Source organism: Haliotis cracherodii, unplaced genomic scaffold, assembly GCF_022045235.1.
Source record: "Haliotis cracherodii isolate W230 unplaced genomic scaffold, xgHalCrac1.p SCAF_13, whole genome shotgun sequence".
Taxonomy (NCBI): domain Eukaryota; kingdom Metazoa; phylum Mollusca; class Gastropoda; order Lepetellida; family Haliotidae; genus Haliotis; species Haliotis cracherodii.
In genome coordinates this window covers 13568839-13583555 of record NW_027266268.1, presented here as the reverse complement: position 1 = coordinate 13583555, position 14717 = coordinate 13568839, and the positions used below count along the sequence as shown (strand labels likewise).

The window sequence follows — 14717 nt, the reverse complement described above, 5'->3', positions numbered from 1 at the left end:
CGACTTGCAAAGGCTGCTGTGCGACAACGAAGGTTCGAAGAGCTTCCGCACCCTCCATACACGCCAGACCTGGCACCGAGTGTTTTCCACCTGTTTGGACTTGTGTAGATGAAAGGTATTGACGATGTCACACTCATTTCCCTGAGAAATCTCATTAAAATCACATCTTAGTTCTCGCTACCGTTAAACAAGGATCTGAGGACGCCCCATCACGGTTGATGTCAGGACGACCTTTCATCCGACTACTTAAAGCGTCGCTTATCAGATTAGGAAAGTGACAGTCGGGATGTGTTTTCTAATCAAGCAGCCTCGAAACATCGACGGACTGTACAAATGACACCGTCAACATCATCGTCTTTCTCTTGCTTCATTGGAATACATATTTGAACAGCAGAGACTTTGCATATCCCGTTGCAATTACTGCTTTATAATCTCGGCCATCTATATAACATTCCAGAATGCAACTTTGTTCAGTTTTCAAATTCTGTATCGAGAACTTTGTCAAAATATTTTTGAAAGGTTGTCTGACCAGTATGGAAGTCGCCAGGACTAAGGACTATTTATTAATAGGAGAATGTTGTGCGTAAATTGCCCTTGGCAACTGTTTAGGACAATGTAATAATGGAACGATGTTATGTGTGAATTGCCCTGAGCAACTACTAAGGACTATTTGTTAATTAAGTGAGTGAGTGAGTTGGGTTTAAAGCCGCTTTTAACATTATTTCAGTTATATCACGACGTATCAGCTTAATGTGGGAGGAAAGCCCGAAGTGATGCAGGTCTCAGACGTTTACCACTTCGGTGAAACCAACGAGCACGGTATGGTGCTGACAAACCTAGAAACATAATTGGGGCGGACCGTGTTAATTAAAGAATAATATGTGTGGGTTGTTTCCAGCAACTGTTGAGGTCTTTATATTTCACTTCCTCACACTCATTGCCTTTAATGATTCTTGTGGAAAAGTCATTAATGGGGGAATGATTTGAATGAATTGTCCTGAATAATTGTGGGGAAATATTTATTAATGGGAGTGTGTGAATTGCCCTGAGCCACTTTGAGGACTATTTATTAATGGAAGAATGTTGTGTGTGAATGGTTATGGCCCGGGAAGGCGAAAATCAATCCCTCAGAGTTAGAAATTACGTTCGCCTTCCCGGTCATCACAAAAATTCTTATTATGGCAGATGATCGCCTTCCCGGTACTTGTTAATTACAAAGAAAAAAACACCAATGAAATGAGGACACTATTTAATCTGGGCAACAAAGTCAATATATAACAAATATAGTATAACATATCATATATCATGCATGTATTTGAAGATGTATATAGACATACATTTTATCATTTTGAATTGCCCTGGGCAGGTATTGAGGTCTAGATATTTAACTCATTGTCCTGAAAAATTCTTGTGGGAAAAGTCATTAATGGAGGAATGTTGTGTGTGAATTGTCCTGAATTATTGTTGAGGAATGCATATAATGTTGACATTGCCCGAGTAATTATTGCTGAGAAGAACATTCATTTCGTAATGTATACATTGCCTTACGTAACTAAAGATGAACGTAGTGCATACATTGCCCTACGTAACTAAGGGTGAACGTAATATATACATTGCCCTACGTAACTAAGGATGAATTTAGTGTATACATTGCCCTACAAAACTAGGGATGAACGTAATATATACATTTCCCTACGTAACTAAGGATGAATTTAGTGTATACATTGCCCTACGTAACTAGGGATGAACGTAATATATACATTTCCCTAAGGAAGTAAGGATGAACGTAGTATATACATTGCCCTACGTAACTAGGGATGAACGTAATATGTACATTGCCCGACGTAACTAAGGATGAACGTAGTGCATACATTGCCTTACGTAACTAAGGATGAACGTAGTGTATGCATTGCCCTACGTAACTAAGGATGAACGTAGTGTATACGTTGCCCTACGTAACTAAGGTGGCGTAGTGTATACATTGCCTTACGTAACTAAGGATGGACGTAGTGTATACGTTGCCCAACGTAACTAAGGTGGCGTAGTGTATACATTGCCTTACGTAACTAAGGATGAACGTAGTGTTTACATTTATCTACGTAACTAAGGATGAACGTAGTGTATACATTGCCCTACGTAACTAAGGATGAACGCAGTGTATACGTTGCCTTTCTTCTTTAGTTCAAAATACCATTTTCCAAGCTTTTTCAGTGGCAAGGGTGAAAATGTCATTGTATCATATTTTGTATGGCTTTTATCTGGTATGACAGTATATGTTTCGTCCGTTTCATGGGGTATATATGTGTCAATATACTGTAAAGAATTAATAAGTACTGACAACTCAAGCAAATACCGAGGTAAGATCAACATATGCCTACGAGTGAGTGAGCGGGCCTAGGTCGTTTTCAACAGTATTTCAGTAATTACGGCGTGACAGTTAAATATAGAAGGAAAGCCGGTAGTGACGCATATAGTAGCCGCTCGACAAGGATCATAACCGGGTGTATCGGAGAGCTGAACCCACGATCAACGGAAACTGACATAAATACTCCCGAAACAACAACAATACAATAAATACTACCCAAATAATCAATACATAGATACGCGGACTAACATGAACATTCACAGACCTAAACAATATAGAAGATCCCCGAGCCTGCATTACCTCTAGCGCTCTATTTAACATAGCTACGGTAGCATACAGACGGTCGGCGACTGGGCACCGCTCTGGAGAGACCACCAGTTTGACAGGCCACAAGTGCTTGTACGTCCTTCATCTCGATCGTTCTCTTAGCATGGAAGCTATGGATAGTAAACCAACGGTCTTGCGAAGTCCTAACGTAAACAGGTAACTCTTATAGATATTTACCGATAGGAGTATTTCCTTGGATACAGCGGTTTGACAGTTACACTGGATGCAAATGAGTTCACTTATGAATGTGAGCTGTCATAAATAACCATTAGCACTGTACAAACTGCTTACCCGGACGTTAGAAAATATCGTTTTTGAAATTGTGATTTCGAATCAACAACAAGAAATGAATAACTAAATTTATTTGATATTTATTTGTAAATGGACACGTAGGAAGGGAAGGATGTAATAGTGTAGTGTGTGTGGGGTGGGGGAGGGGGTGGGGGGTGGGGGGTGGGGGGGGGGGTGTTACTAAAACGAACATCGTGTGTGTGACTTGACAAAGTCGATATTTTAATGACTCTAGAGATACTATTTGCTCTTCACATAGTACATGATGTATGGGATATTAGATAAAGAAAACATAATACTGTATAACTTCATTTGTTTAACAAAATTAGTAATTTCGTATTACACCAGGAAATGTATACCTTCTAACTCATGATTAAGTAAGTTGTTTGTCTACAATGTCACCAAAGGACGGGGCAGCGAAACGTATTCATTGTCCATTATGAAATACTTGAGAACGCTAACTTTTCATCTGCGCATAATTTCAGAGGCATGCGTATTGACAAAAGGTTTGTGCGAAACCTTAGAATTTAACTATATTTTATTTTTAAAACTTCTCGTGAAGCGAACATACCTTGTTTTAGAGGTGAACACGTTTGTCCCGATGAAGACTGTAGCTTTAATATGTCTTAATGCCAGCGAATGTACCGCTAATATCTGATTGGAATTAACAATTGAAGTATAAAATAAGATAAGGTGTGAGGAAATATTAGTACGATAAGATTGAGTTGATATCTGCAGTACATTGAGAATGTACGTACATAGCACATGTAGTAACAATGGGTATTTCGACCCGTGTTTGAGAATTGTCACCCCTGGTATTCTCAATACAAAGAACATTGACGCTATCGAGACATGCATGATGGTCTTTCAGATCAACTGTGGAGGCTTGGGTCTTTTTGTCTGGAGATCCTTTCCGCAATTGGGTTCACTTTTTGGCAGTTGTTAGGGGAACTGCTCGAAGTTATTTATCCACATGAGTTTACCTGGGATTAATTAGATACAGCTCTTCCACATGGATTTCAAACAAAAGGAAGGCATGCTGTTAAAAAGGTAGGTTACAATGGTGGAAGAAAGCGATAGTTTTTAAAATGTTCATGTTTAGACATGACATTTAACGTTATATAAATCGGTCTAAAACAACGGCACTCACAAATTGAGTTCGAAATAGGCAAATAAATCCTCAACTGTCGCGTTGTTAACGTGTTGTTGGAGCAATGGTTTCAGCACGCGATGTCACACATCCTTATGATCGAACCTAAGCGCCATGGTTGACACACCGAATTAAGATCGAGCTGTACGGTTGCTCTGTGAAAAGGTTATCTCAGTTCTAACCTCAGTGGTTAAGGTTAACCTTAGCTGAGGTTGTTATGTGTAATTGGCCTTGGCTGTTTTCAAATACATCCAAATTAGTGTTACGGGAATTAGTGTTTTTCAATGTTCAAGGAATAACTTGTAGCATTTCTATGACACATGGTAAAGTAGACATATCAAACAATACAGTTGACAACGCTGACGTAGGTGGGAGTGGGGGTGGGGGTGGGGGTGGAGCGAGGTAAGCTTGACTCCCCTAAAGTCAAAGGTTTTGGTCTTCTCCACATCGAAACATTTGACAATTGACGGGCAAATGTTATGGTTGAAAATACGCCTCTGTTCATCCATTACGTGAACGTAGAAATTGTAGTTTCTAACAAGCATTTTGTTGTATATTTCCCCAGGGGACTGGGAATACACTTTTGGGCCTACCTGTATCGACTTAGGACCCGTTTACTATTATCATAATATCAAGGCTGCCAACCCCCTTCTGGTACGCGGGGTTTGGGGGTTTCTTTGGAGGGACTCAATAGTGTGGCTTGTTTGTTTGTTGTGTAACGCCGAACACAACAATATTCCAGCTATATGACGGCGGTCTGTAAATAATCGAGCCTGGAGCAGACCATCCAGTGATTGACATCATGAACATCGATCCATGCAATTGGGATACGATGACATGCATCAACCAAGTCAGCGAGCCTGACATCCCGATCCCGTTAGTCGCCTCTCACGACAAGCATAGTCGCCTTTCACGGCAAGCATGGGTTGCTGAAGACCTATTCTACCCCGGATCTTCACGGGTCACCTGCCGAAACAGATTCCACGGGTCGTAAAAGTCAAAACAGCCGTGAAAACTATATGACAACACTGAAAAATACCGACGACACCAGCGTGAAAAGGGTAAGCATGTACTGCCTACCTGTAGCACCGCCACTCACACCATTCGCATTTAACACGCAATTGTAAGTACTCCCGCTCCACGGCCTGTAAACAATCGAGTCTTCATAATCAAATGATGGACCAGACAATCCAGTGACACACCATTGCGCCTTCACTGGTTTTAAAAACGATATGTAAAACTGTTGGGTTGTATAGCGATAGCCATATTACTACCTATACCGTCCAACAGTGTATTTGTCATGCATTGTTCCATGTGATGACAGATCCCAACACACCCGCACAGGCCTTTATTGTGATTACAACATGTGTCTATGTTATTATTACCATCGATATTGTTGTTGACATTTCGCGGCACTGTTAAGTATTGATACGTTAAGTTGTCAACAATGTTATCGGGCAATTGACATACGCGCTACGTTGTATTGATACTTCGATCAATTGTTACACTCCTAGGTCTAGAGTGCTTGTAAATTTAAATATACTTTGTCCAATCTCTTAAAACTTTTGCGGGTCAACAGGTAAACTTAGGAAATGTGTCTGTATGATAAATGGTGAATATGTCACTTCATGTGTATGATCGTCCATCTATTTGTATTTTTTTTCTTTTACTTTTGTCTGCGAGTTTCTTTTGTATTTTATCAGTGATATCAATATTGATTTTACTGAAAATGTGAAAAGCAATGCGTCGTTAATATTAACTCACTCTTTCAATTTAGATACACACTGTGTTAGGTTGCAGGACCATGTTTTTCTACCTTTCTCACATACACGATATCTACAGCTTATCCGTCAACACCTATCTCACATACACGATATCTACAGCTCATCCGTCAACACCTTTTTCACATACACGATATCTACAGCTCATCCGTCAACACCTATCTCACATACACGATATCTACAGCTCATCCGTCAACACCTATCTCACATACACGATATCTACAGCTCATCCGTCAACACCTACCTCACATTCACAATATATACAGCTCATCCGTCAACACCTTTCTCACATACACGATATCTACAGCTCATCCGTCAACACCTATCTCACATACACAATATATACAGCTCATCCGTCAACACCTGTCTCGCATACATAATATTTACAGCTCATCCGCCAACATCTATCTCACATACACGATATCTACAGCTCATTCGTCTACACCTATCTCACATACACAATATTTACAGCTCATCCGCCAACATCTATCTCACATACACAATATTTACAGCTCATCCGCCAACACCTTTCTCACATACACGATATCTACAGCTCATCTGCCAACATCTAACTCACATACACAATATGTACAGCTCATCCGACAACACCTATCTCACATACACAATATTTACACCTCATCCGCCAACATCTATCTCACATACACAATATTTACAGCTCATCAGCCATCACCTTTCTCACATACACGATATCTACAGCTCATCTGTCAACATCTAACTCACATACACAATATTTACACCTCATCCGCCAACATCTATCTCACATACACAATATTTACACCTCATCCGCCAACATCTATCTCACATACACAATATTTACAGGTCATCAGCCATCACCTTTCTCACATACACGATATCTACAGCTCATCTGTCAACATCTAACTCACATACACAATATTTACACCTCATCCGCCAACATCTATCTCACATACACAATTTTTACAGCTCATCCGCCAACACCTATCTCACATACACAATATTTACAGCTCATCCGTCAACACCTATCTCACATACACAATATTTACAGCTCATCCGTCAACACCTATCTGACATACACAATATTAACAGCTCATACGCCAGCAACAATAATAACTAACTGAACCTTATAATTTAAATGTTAATTGAATTAAATTCAGTCTACAGAAACATTACATGGTATGTGTGTATTTTATATATTTTTATCCAGTTACGGCCTTTGTCTCTGTTCTTGTGTCACCACACACATTTCCTGTGAAACTACATGATCCGAGGTGATCAAAGAACTTTTGAACAAGAATCGTATATCACTCTTTGAAATCTTAGAAGATCGTACCTCAAAAGTTGTGTAATGTGGACACCAAGGGCTGGAGCTGCTGAGTTATTTCTCGACATGAAGGGAAAGTTTACTGTTGAAAAGTTATGTAACACGCTGAAGTTTCCCAATAAGCGTAATATAATTCCTCTCTATGTGATTTGTACAAAGTGAAATGCCGGGCAAAGGCAGTATACACCCATGTTTGGTGGTAGCTTAAATGAAACAAACAATACTTGAGGATGGTGATGTGAGGTGAGGTGAAATGGGGCTTAACGTCGCGTTCAAGATTATTGCACTTATATAGCGCCACGAAGGGTAACAACATGTATCTTTTGGTATGACGCGGCCGGGGATCGAACCTCCGACCTTTCGCTCTCCAGACAGACCACTCGATGGTGATGTATTTGATAGGGGTATCATAGTAGTGTTTTGGGCCTTACGTTTGCTGTGTTTTTGCGATTGTTTTGATAACGTTTGTAATATTTTGGTCAAATCCAAATTTGATTTGCTCGGCAGTTTATACATATTTAAATATGACGAATTTTATATATACCACGAAACTGTCACATCTATCAATCTTTATCTTGATACAATGGGTGTTTTCTAATACTGTGTGTTTGCCTTTCTCAAAGATCACCGAGGACACATTCAAAAGACGAGATTTCGAAAGGCACAAGAATGTCTATTGTATACCGAGAACACTACCCCTAGAATGGCGGAGGAGGTATAATGGATTGCCCCGCTGGCCCGAAACAGGAAGAAACTCGTTCCCCGAAATAGGAAATAAAAGTCCAAAAATTCTCGAGGAGCTTATTTTATAACAATTTCTGGGTCAAAATAGCTGTATAGAGGTTTGCATGTCATGTTTGTCGTAAAGCTGACTAAAGCTGGATCGGGTGATAAAACTGAGCGACTAGGGTGATTGCATGCTATCGTGCCCTGATCACGTGACCCTTGCTCATTGTTTCTGTCAATGGTTGGCCTGGTCCACACAGGAGTACTTACACGCCGCTTTGAAATTACTTTCTGACGGCGATGTTAAACACGATTCACTCACATCATTCATTAATTGTATATCAAACACCCATGGTTGTTGTAGGAAGCCAGTTAATCTGTTGTATGAGTTGTATGAAACTCTTCTTTGAAATCTTGGTAGAAAGAGCTTGCCCGATTGTACCTCAAAAGTTGTTAAATGTAGAAAGTAGACACAAAGAGCTGGAACTGCAGGAATATTGCTCGGCATGAAGGGAAAGCTGACTATTTAAAAAGTTGAAGTCATCCATCTTGTCATGTAAGTTTTGTGGAGAGTGTGTTGTCACTCTGAATCTTTACTCTAATCTTTTTTAACTCTTCCATCAACAAAATTATTGAATCTTGATGGACAGAGCTTATGCAGAGATGAGACGGTTTAACTGGTATCTACTTCTTGTCGTTCAAGTGGTTAAATCAGTGGAAGGGGAATGTATATTTGACCATTACTGAACGATATCAGATCAACTATACACCTGAAGCTTAACTTACACTTATTGGTTAAATTGCATCGTCTTCATTTTGCCAATCCGGACAGAAATTCCGATTTGTGTGCCTAAAGAAACAGATCGGCAAGAAAGGGAACACGTTTGGTGCCATGGGGATTAAGTCTTTCTGCCTACCTCCCCACAGTTCAAATTGATGTTAGCATATCCTATCCTAAACCGTGGCTTTATAGGCCACAATGTTCAGGTGTAAAATAACTCTGCTTGTAAACTAAATCGCGTGTGAAAAGAATGGCGATATATTCATTTATTCTCTACATTTTGGAAACAATTGTCACATAATTCGTAATCATTTGATATCCCTAGGTGGTGCAGAGCTGAACGTGAGTGGGATTGTGTGGGAGGTTTTCTGACACTGTTCAATAATTTCAGTCATGAAATATAAATCAGTCAATAAAGGATCGATGTAACCGGTTTTTTATAGTATTTTCAGATAACTGGTATTTGTATTAAGAAATCACATTTTGATTTTGATTTCGATGAAAGAACCTGTATTTGTTTTTACTTATTTATTTATTTATTTTTTTTTTTTTTTAAACATTTAAAAATAAAAAAAATTTGGGTGGGGGTGGGGGTGGGGGTGGGGGTGGGGGTGGGGGTGCGTGTTCGGTGAAAGAAAATATGAGTATGCAATATGTGACGGCGCTAAATTAAACATTTTAACCTCACTCTGCTCCTTTGAGTCCAAATGTAATTTTCACACCCTCAAACCTACATGTCACAGTTGTAGAGCCAGAACACATAATATTTTCATCCTATGCTTGTCGCAAGAGACGACTAACGGGATCGGGTGGTCAGGCTCGCTGACTTTGTTGAAGCATGTCCTCGTATCCCGTTTGTCAATCACTGGATTGTATGGTCCACACACAACTATTTACAGACCGTCGTCATATAGCTGGAATATTGCTGTGTGCAGCGTTAAACAACAAACAAACACATGAAGCCTTGGTGGTGGTATGAAACGGACCAGGGTGAGGTCATACTCTAGCTTATTTCCGTCTGGGCACAATAACCAGATAATAGCTGATACCGGGCCTCAAGCGCCGTGATAGCCATCTTGTTCGGCACCTCACAAGTGACTGTTGAAAGAATAAACCCTTCTTTCCATATCGCAAATAGATATATATTTTATTAAAGTATCACATCCACGTTATATAAATATGACGCAGTTAAAGGATTTAACCTTTCCACATGGAAGTACGACTTACTGTTTTATAGTAAAATGTACATTTGTTTCAGTAAAAGAACAGATGTACTCCAACAGCATAAAGTAATCAAATGTTATATGCTTATAGCTCAAACTGTACTTCTATTTTGGTGTATATATATTAAAGCAAGGTTTGGAAGATAAATACAAATATCAGGGCTTGATAAAATATATCGCACTTTTTGTTAATATCAGTAAAAGTAACATCTACCCGAGGCAAGGGAGTTAAATTACTATAAATATCCAGTTTCCACTGGACACTTATAATCAGTTAACGCCCTTGGCTCATAAAAGTAACGAATCTGTCTAACAACTCGTTAGGCTATTTCTCTCACCAGTGTATGAAGGGCACTTTAGAACATGGGATGCTTTGTATAACTTGGTATTCATCCTCGTGAAACCAGTATGACGACATCGTACTATGACGCTGATTCTAACCCTGAAATTCACTGTCAATGTTTGAACGTCTTTCTGACCAATCTCATTAAAATCAGATCTTAGTTCTCGCTACCGCTAAACAAAGATCTGAGGACATCCCATTACGGGTCACGTCAGACCGACCTTGCGCGAACTTTGACCGATCAATGGAATGACCAATCAGAAGGCAGCTTTCTCGTGCTTTACGGTACTAATTTCAAATTGGCGACGCTTCGAAACATATTTTGACAAATTCTCGATTACAAATTTGAAACCTGAACAAAAGAACATTCTGGAATGGCAAATAGATGGTCTAGATTGTATGGACACAGTCGTAAACCTGTAACTATCGTTCGGAGTTAAAGTTTTCGAGAACTGAGGTCTGATTTTAATAAGATTGTCTTTCTGACGCAACTATAGTTCATTAGGCGAAACCGCATTATCATTTGTTCATATCAAGCCCCTTCCCAGCGCGTGACACCTTCGTTACACTCTCAGTACAGAGGCAATACCACTCATTCTACTTTTTCCAGTATAACACATATATATCCATCTAATCATAAGTATTGGTGACGACATAAGCCTGAAAATATGTCTAACTTTGAATTGAACTCGGACATGATACAAGCCTATTACCTCAAACTTTTCCGAGAACTTGTTCCATAAAAGGAATAACTCATAAATATTGTCTAAAATATGTCTAACTTTGAATTGAAACCCACCGACCTAGTTTTGCGATGTTCGTAGAAGTGAGAGCTGCATTAGTGTCTTCCCATTTGTACATTCTAATCCAATTATAAGTCATTATACTTATTCTAAATAGACAAAATAACAGTTCGTCATGCGGGTTTGTTTACGTAGTACATATTCTCAACAAGAAGTGCGTTTAGTTTCGAATGTGGGCCCACCTCGAACTTTCGTTTAGGCAAACGGAGTTAGCTCCCTTCTTGAACCCCCGATAATGCGGTTTCTCCGTTCATTATGCAACAATATAGAGAAATGATATACTAGTATCAACCATAGCATGGTTAAAGTCGGAGAAATCACTCGAATCTGTTGATTCCTGATGTTGAATCTTTGACTCCATTCTCATGATTTCTTCATCACACGAAATACTTACAGTAGCCTAAATACAAACGACAAACCCCATTTCCATAATCGTACGAAATCTCTACTAAAAGCAGAGTGAGTAAGTGAATTGGGTTTAACGCTCCTTTGAACAGTATTCCAGTCATATCAACTTAATGTTGGAGGAAAGTGATGCATGTCTCCAACGTTTACTAATTTAGTGAAACCCACGATCACGGGTATGGTGCTGACAAACCTAGAAACATACTCGGGACGAACCGGGATTCGAACCACGATCATCAATCTGCTCATTTCTTAATCTGTGCTGACCCTGCTGGCCTCTATAATATCGTTTCCCTTTAAGAGTGTCCTAAGGTCCGGATTACGCAAAACAACATTCCAACTGCATGACGGCGGTCTGTAAATAATCTAGCTTCTAACCCGGATCTTCAGTTTACTACAGAGACATAACATGAAAATAACTCAACGTCTGAACCGTTATGTATAAGAGTATATTCATGGTATTTAACTTTTAAACATGTTCAAAAACATATTGTCACATGCCAATCACCGGATTGTCTGGTCCAGATGTGCTTACTGAAGGACCGCCGTCAACTAGCTGGAACATTACTGAGTGTGGAGTTTAGCTAACAAACAAAGATATTGATAAAACGTTAATAAAGTAAACATCATAAACTCTCTTTGTCAGAGTACACATGTATACAACAAAACCATACCAGAAGACGCATATTTTCCAGTTCTTTTCGAGTTCATCAATTTTAATGATACCGGTGTCACTTGCGAACGACATTGATATATCACAGGGTACTAAGTGTATCCTATAAACGTGTTTAAATGATATGAAGGTTGGGACTCAATGACTTCGTTTTGCACACTGGGTACAAAGTACATGTATTTGAATGGAATTGATGAGATTCAAAACCCTGTTATACCCGCAAGTGCACGTGCTGTGTATTTCTGAAATCATTTCTAAAATGCCGGGCAAAAGAAAGCATACACTTGAAAACTGACCAAATTTGACCCAATTAATACAAATTCATCAAACATCGTTTTTGTGCTTTCTTTTCAGTTTATTCACAGATGATGCTATTTCATGGATGATATTTATATTTGAAGATGTTTTCTTCCAAAAATCCACACTAAATGGTAAAGATACGGCGTCAAACGATGAGATCAGTGAATGCGACCTCCGAGTCCACACTGATAACACTCCTGAAAGTCACGTGGGAAGCGGCAATCATGTGACGCATCTTGTTAATAATCATATTTTAGACACAGTAAGATATGAAGAAAATCTTCTTTGTGAAATAACGTGTATTTGTACCTGGTATTATCACAATTTGATAGTAATTCAAAGACACAGGCTTATGATATAGTCAAAATCGTACAATGGACTGTGCAGAGTTGCATCCTTTGGGCACGCCATAAACCTATGAGAAATTGTCATGAAAGTTATCAGATGTGTTCCGTCTGGCTAAAATGTTTCAAAAAACATAATTGTTTGAGTAGAGCAGGATATGCGTATAATTTTCGCGAACACCTGGTGTCATCACTGATTTTCATCACTATTTTGCCATTCAGCTCATCCGTCAACATCTATCTCACATACACAATATTTACAGCTCATCCGTCAACACCTATCTCACATACATAATATTTACAGCTCATCCGTCAACACCTATCTCACATACACAATATTTACAGCTCATCCGTCAACATCTATCTCACAAACACAATATTTACAGCCCATCCGTCAACACCTATCTCACATACACAATATTTACAGCTCATCCGTCAACACCTATCTCACATACACAATATTTACAGCTCTGTCTGTCCGTCTGCATGAATACCCCACTCAGACACGGCATACTGACTCCGAACCGACCAGTCCTTGCTTTAGCCGCTTCTTGCCGAGCGTCAGGCAGGGTAACAAAAAGTATCATGTTATTACGTCTTTTGGTATGACGCGGCCGGGGAACAAACCTCCGACCTTCCGCTCTCCGGACAGACCACTCGATGGTGATGTATTTTATACGGGTATCATAGTAGTGTTACAATGTTTGATGTTTTCTAATACTGAGTGTCTGCCTAAAACACACATGGTGAAATAGCGGGGTTTTTTCATATCAAAGTTCACTAAGGACACATTTTTATCTGAGGCCAGTAAAACTAATCGACTCATCAGGCCCTGTAACTTGGTTGAAAGCGTATCTCGTACCCCTACGGCGCTGGACTTGGCTCATAATTTTCACCTCTATTTTTTTACGGCCAGTGGATTCCGGCGGATGACTAGTTGTTCTCTGACGCTGACTAGCTGTTCTCTGACGTTGACTAGTTGTTCCCTGACGTTGACTAGCTGTTCTCTGACTTTGACTGGTGGTTCTGAATAGTTTTTTCTTTGACGCTAACTAGTTCACTGACCTTGATTAGTTTTCTCTGACGTTGATGATTTGTTTTATGACGTTGACTCGTTGTTCTGACTAGTTTTTCTTTGACGCTGACTAGTTGTTCTCTGATGTTGACTAGTTGTTCTCTGACGTTGACTAGTTCCCTGACGTTGATTAGTTGTTCTCTGACACTGACTAGTTGTTCTCTGACCTTAACTAGTTATCTGACTAGTTGTTCTCTGACGTCGACAAGTTGTTCTCTGACGTCGACAAGTTGTTCTCTGACGCTGACTAGTTGTTCTCTGACGTTGACTAGTTCCCTGACACTGACTAGTTGTTCTCTGACGTTGACTTGTTGTTCTCTGACGTCGACAAGTTGTTCTCTGACACTGACTAGTTGTTCTCTGACGTTAACTAGTTATCTGACAAGTTGTTCTCTGACGTTGACTTGTTGTTCTCTGACGTCGATAAGTTGTTCTCTGACGCTGACTAGTTGTTCTCTGACGTTGACTTGTTGTTCTCTGACGTCGACAAGTTGTTCTCTGACACTGACTAGTTGTTCTCTGACACTGACTAGTTGTTCTCTGACACTGACTAGTTGTTCTCTGACGTTAACTAGTTATCTGACTAGTTGTTCTCTGACGTTGACTTGTTGTTCTCTGACGTCGACAAGTTGTTCTCTGACGCTGGCTAGTTGTTCTCTGACGTTGACAAGCACACAAGCAAACATACGTCGACTGTATTCTGAAGCAGAGTAGTTGGTCGTTACTTGATTGTCTAAATACAGAATACCAACACTAGTCCCCGTTGTTCAGAATGAAATGTTTCCGTTTGAAATTCAGATTATTTCATT

General features: G+C 39.6%; 1 protein-coding gene across 3 annotated transcripts in view; it reads left to right on the top strand.

Moving 5' to 3' along the window:
* Window positions 1–2756: 2756 nt before the first annotated feature.
* LOC139459651 (signal transducer and activator of transcription 4-like) overlaps window positions 2757–14717 on the top strand; it is an 80659-nt gene continuing 68698 nt past the window's right edge. For 2 of the 3 annotated variants that reach the window (XM_071241256.1, XM_071241253.1), the window contains exon 1: window positions 2757–2848. In XM_071241256.1, coding sequence (XP_071097357.1) covers window positions 2796–2848 — 53 coding nt within the window. In that variant the 5' untranslated portion in view covers window positions 2757–2795. The remainder of the gene's footprint in view (window positions 2849–14717) is intronic. The other variant, XM_071241255.1, reaches the window with a different exon arrangement.